Source organism: Lipotes vexillifer, unplaced genomic scaffold (assembly GCF_000442215.2).
Source record: "Lipotes vexillifer unplaced genomic scaffold, Lipotes_vexillifer_v1.1 scaffold1314, whole genome shotgun sequence".
Lineage (NCBI taxonomy): Eukaryota > Metazoa > Chordata > Mammalia > Artiodactyla > Lipotidae > Lipotes > Lipotes vexillifer.
The window spans coordinates 1,443,045-1,448,759 of NW_006782803.1; the positions used below are offsets into that span (position 1 = coordinate 1,443,045).

The 5,715-nt window shown below is 32.2% G+C and overlaps 1 protein-coding gene across 2 annotated transcripts in view; it reads left to right on the plus strand.

Annotated features, from left to right (window-relative positions):
• Positions 1 to 5,715, plus strand: part of ITGB8 (integrin subunit beta 8) — a 93,500-nt gene that overhangs the window by 81,054 nt on the left and 6,731 nt on the right. For both annotated transcript variants that reach the window (XM_007455401.1, XM_007455400.1), the window contains 2 exons: positions 942 to 1,076; positions 3,704 to 4,109. In XM_007455401.1, the coding sequence (XP_007455463.1) occupies positions 942 to 1,076; positions 3,704 to 4,109 (541 nt within the window). The remainder of the gene's footprint in view (positions 1 to 941; positions 1,077 to 3,703; positions 4,110 to 5,715) is intronic.

Genomic DNA, 5,715 nt, shown 5'->3' on the forward strand with positions numbered 1-5,715 from the left:
CATCCCCTGCTACTCTCTCTTTCCTTAGGTACATACTTCATCTTTTCCCTTTCCTTTTGCTTACAAAAATAAGTTAAGGATTTCTGCATGTGATAGACTCTTAGTTTTGTGAGATGAAATTCACACAGATCTACAGAATATATTTAATGTAGCTAGAACTTTTGGAACTCAGAGATTGGATGAAATTAGGATGTGCTTGATACAGAATAGGCAATACATGTTTTTTGAATGATTATATAAATTAGTGAATAAATGAGCAAATGATTTTCTGCCCAGTAAGGGGCCCTATTTCAGTATTAAGGATTGGAACAAATTTGATTGACATAAGCAAGCCCCAGGGATTTGGCAAAAATTCTAGGCCATTCTTGGAGAATTTATAGAGCCATAACTGGCAGGTATTTCTTATACCTACAGTATAGAAATGCCCTCCCAAAAATTGACCTTTCAATTCTGTATCAATAAGGCAGTTTAGCTTTCATGATAGTCTAAAGTGTTTGAAACGGAAATGCTTCTTTAACAGCTGTAAATGTCAGAAGCATGTTCCAGATTTTAAGCTGTCAAGATTTAGCCTCTGTGATGATATATGTATTCTCAATGCTTTATTTAAATTTTACCAAAAAATATAAATGTTATTGGATTAAAATGATTATTTTCCTAACAGGCTGAGTGAGAAATATCTCTGAAGTGATCAAAATGCAGTCATGGAAATATGTGAAAAAATAGAGCCATTTAAATGAAGATAATCCTTCAGTATTTTTTATGTATTTCAAATGTAATTGGGTCATTATGTGGAAACACTGTTTTTAATCGACATTTTACAGAGACAAACTCTTTGATTTAGTTAAAAATTAAATCTAGAATGACATGATAAACTTGACTCTGTTTTGTTGCTTACATTAGAAACTGCTATAGTATACAACTAAAAAATGTCATCTCTGCAGAAACTCATTTCAGAAGTGAAAGTTCAGGTGGAAAACCAGATAAAAGGCATCTATTTTAACATTACTGCCATCTGTCCAGATGGGAGCAGAAAGCCAGGCACAGACGGATGCGGAAATGTGACAAGCAATGACGAAGTATGTGCGTGTGCGTTTTTCCCATTTAAAGTAAACTAAGTTGTTTGGCATGCTTTCTTACAGAAAAATCAAACCATTCAGAAAAACTTTTTTTACTACCGACCTCAAGAATCTCATGTACACTTCAAAGTAACTTTTATTATCTAATCCCTAAGTTCCTACTTGTTGTAACTCCATTGACTGTTTTCTCAAACTCTCTAGTTAAAATAAATAAATATATATCATATTAAATAATTATTTAATAATAATAACTTTAAACTTAGATGACACAGCCAGTGAATGTTAGGAAATCATATCTCCTCAAACAAGAAGTGCCTATACTTAGGATGATGATAATACCTTTTCGTTTCAAATCTGAAAATTCTCAGAGTAAATGTGAAAGTTGAAAGTAAAAACGACAGAGAAGAATGCTGTTGATAAAGATTAAGAATTACAAAATCTTTCACTTTGTGATTGTCCCAGTACACTTGTATTATCTCAATACAATGACCTACGAGGTAGGGAAATTTGTTAAGAACAACAACAACAACAAAAAAGGGTCATCATTTAACTAAAAGGGAATGAAATATGGAAAAGAGAGATCCGGATTATAGCAGCATCAGGAAATAAGACTGGGGAAGATACAGATTCTCCCAGGATTGGCACAATAGAAAGTAAATATACAGAAATATGCTTTTAAAAGAAATTCTTGTAGAATGAAGTGATTTTCAGTGAGTCATTTACCTCTTGAGGCATGAGTTGCCTCATTTTTAAATAAACAGCTAGAACTAGAATATTTCCAATCCTACCTCCATCCATCTCCAAGGTTCTATGATGTTATTATTTTAATATCATGCTATAGACGAAAAGAAAAAAAGTTATTGAAAGAGATTAAAAATCCTAGTATTCTAAGGTTGAATAAAGGAGAATCTTCCTTCTCTTTAGTTAGAATATAATTTTCTCTCTTGGGAAGTTTAGAATCTGCAGGTAGTATAGTTGTTCCAACAAGCTGTATATTTGAAATTAATTATTTCAAATTCAAATTCTGTAGGCTCCTCCATAATCACTCCTTGAATTTTGTTCAAAAGACATTTTATGCCAGTTTACAAAATACATATTTAATTTCCACTGAATATAGAGAAACTCTGTGCTAGCAAAAGATAGTGCTAAGTTAGTTTCTGAGAAAAGGTTACCTTTTTAGAAGTAGCTCTTTCTTTCAAAATCGATTTTGGCAGAATGGTTTTCCTTACTCCTTACATTGTTTTTTCTTTCTTTGTCTACATCCCTTTTTTTCCCTCACTTTCAACCAAGTAGTATTAACAGTTTGACTAAGGAAGAGTCATTTGACCACTTAATTATATAAACCCCAAGTTTTGCTCTATTAATATTGGCAGTTGACCACATGATCCTACAGTCTGTTAATCCTTATATTTTTAAAGAGAAAAAACATTTCAAGTCTGACACCAACTGTATTGATTTTAATATTATGAGACTAATTCTAATTCCGAATGGATATATATATAAAACGTATAAACCTAAATTTAGACCTTTCATATCATTGTGTATATTTGTGCTAGGCTTTCTGGTTGGGATGGATATCTATCTATCTATATCTATATACACATATATATTTAGAGAGAGAGAGAGAGTGCGAATCTCTATTCATATATATATCCATCTGTATATATTCATCCATATCTATTATCATCTATCTATCTAATCTAACTCCATCCCAACCAAAAAGCCTAGCACAAAGTATTTTTAAATTATAACTTATCTCAGTCTAACATGGAAAAAAAAACATGTAACCTTCTTATTTGCCAAAGTACCTGAAGATCATAAGGTGAGTTAACAAATATAAATAGACACACTAAGCCAAACGTGTTGTACAGGAAGGCAAAATAGAGACAAAGGAAAAATTTGGCAGGAGAAAGACATTCTGTAGTTTGCATGGAGGAAACCAATTCCTGCCAGGCCAGATCCTTAGTTGTGGACTAACATCTTCCAGTGAGACAAATGTATGACCTTGTATTGAGATCTTAAGATCTAAAAGTGAGAATCCTAAATCTTTTTCCCTTGAGTAACATCAGGGAAAGCCCCATATTTTCTTCATAACACCATGTATAAACTAAAATTTAACTCTAAAACTTACTTGGGACCCTGGAAAACAGAAACAAAATAAAAATTGTTCATTTCAACAATTGTTCATCTCAGGGTTTTAAACCAGTAGAGCAGAAGCTCTTGACTTTAGTGCCAAATATATTCAGTAACTCCACATGTTAAGGACTGAATCCAGAAAATGGTCTATTCTCTCTCAAGTTTACTAAGAAGTCAGTTGAGGATATAAATTAATGATGGGAAGTAGAGTATACATTTCAAGTAGGCTTGAACCCATGTCCATTTAATGCTGTAATACAGGCAAGTCTCAGTCATTGCATCCTTTAACTCTCCAGTTCATTAATTAGGAAATAAATGAAATTAAAAAGGAATGTTATGTCTACATATGAGAGTGCATGTGTAATTTATAAATATTAATTTCTATAAGATGGTATATTATTGACTTAAATATTATTAACAGATATAATATTGGTAATAAAAATTATCAAGACATATAAATATATTTCCTTCCTCCCCACCCAAAAATTTAGGTTCTTTTCAATGTAACAGTTACAATGGAAAAATGTGATGTCATGGAAGGAAAGAGCTATGCAATAATCAAACCTATTGGTTTCAATGAAACCACTAAAATTCATATACATAGAAACTGCAGCTGTCGGTGTGATGACAGCAGAGGACCTAAAAGAAAGTGTGTAGAAGAAACTTTTCTAGATGCCAAGTGCTTCCAGTGTGATGAGAATAAATGTCATTTTGATGAAGATCAATTTCCTTCTGAAAGTTGCAAGTCACACAAGGATCAACCTGCTTGCAGCGGTAGAGGAGTTTGTATTTGTGGGAAATGTTTATGTCACAAAATTAAGCTTGGAAAAGTGTATGGAAAATACTGTGAAAAAGATGACTTTTCTTGTCCATATCACCATGGAAATCTGTGTGCTGGTGAGTATAAGTATGTACATGCAGTTATTTGTATAGTTATATATTAAACTAGCATATATGTTAAAGTATCTTTAAATCACATCTTTATAATTACCAACTTTGAATATGAATTTAATATTCAAACTTTCAAAGTCTGAAATTAGGACATAGCTACAGATTTACAGTACATGATTCTGATATTTATAGTTTAAATTATTTCATACAGGAAATATTTAAAAATTAAAACCAAAAGTTAATTGTTATTTTCAAGTATGCCTCATCTTGTAAAGACATATACCAGAAAAGGAAATTACTGATAATGTCTGACAGATTTTCTATAATCTGGGTATTCTTCTAGAAGGATCTGATTCATTCTCAAAAGTGGTTACTCCCTCCATCTTGCTCAGAGGATAGTTAGCTATAAAAATATACTTTTCATTCATTGTAAAATTCTTAATGCATTATCATAGATGGCATTGTAAATCTGTAGTAATTTAAATTTCTCTAGTTTACTTTTGGAACAACACCAGCAACAAAACTGTCAAAGGACAGAATTCTTCAAGAAAATGCTGGTTTCGTAAGAAATCTAGATTAGGCCCAGAGGCCACACAAAGACCAGATTTAAAAATGAGATAATTTAAAATGAAAATATCAAAAGTATTTTTTGGCTAACTCAGTTTACTGCCACCTAGAGGTTAGAGTCTAGAAAATATATGCAACATTTGAAAATTAATACAAAATATTATTTTTAAATGAATTAATTTTTCTGTGACAGTGTGCTCAATCCACTTATTGTTAAAGCACCTTTTTAAAGTTTGCATTTTGGTAAGCAAATATTAATTAAATTATTGATGAAATGAAATATTTCATTGTAATAAGCATATGGAAAGTAACAAACCTATACAAAATAAATTTTTATTCTTGTGTAAATTAAAAATGTGCCCTATATCACATAAATATGTGATGGCAAATTTCCTTTATATTCTATCTTATACACATAATATTTTATATTCTAAACATTTATTCAGCTGTACCTGGTATCTAGGTAGAATGGATTATAGATGACTTTAGAACAAACTGCAATTGTCATCTAATTTTTTAGTGTTAATCCTGTTTGGGACAGGGCAGAAAAAGAATTCTGAGATCATCATTTCCCACAGCTGTCAAGCTCTCAATGAACTTTGAAATACACTGAGAATCCCAGTCTCTGTTAATAGTAGAATATTAAAAATCAGTGTACTGGTCCTTCTATATGACTATGATACTACTGACCTACAGGCAGTTGAGAATCTGCTTTGAATTATTTGTATATAAGTTATAAATGCAAACTGTAGGCTGACAAGCATTTTCTTCACTAGCGTCCTTTGAGAATAAGAACACATGATCACAGATCTGCTGGCTAGGATTAGGCATGCAGCCCATATACAGGGAACCGGGTGTGGCAGGCATTTGTTTGGCCTGGATATCATTCGTTTTACATTTAACAAATTGAGCTGATCCAACAGTAGATGCTATGGAACAGTTACCCTGTGAGGTGCTCCACAATAAAAGGTAGGAGGGAGGAAGCCAGGAATTGAGGGAAGGAAGGAAAGGAGGAAGAGAAGGAGGGAGGGAGGAAAAGGGAGAG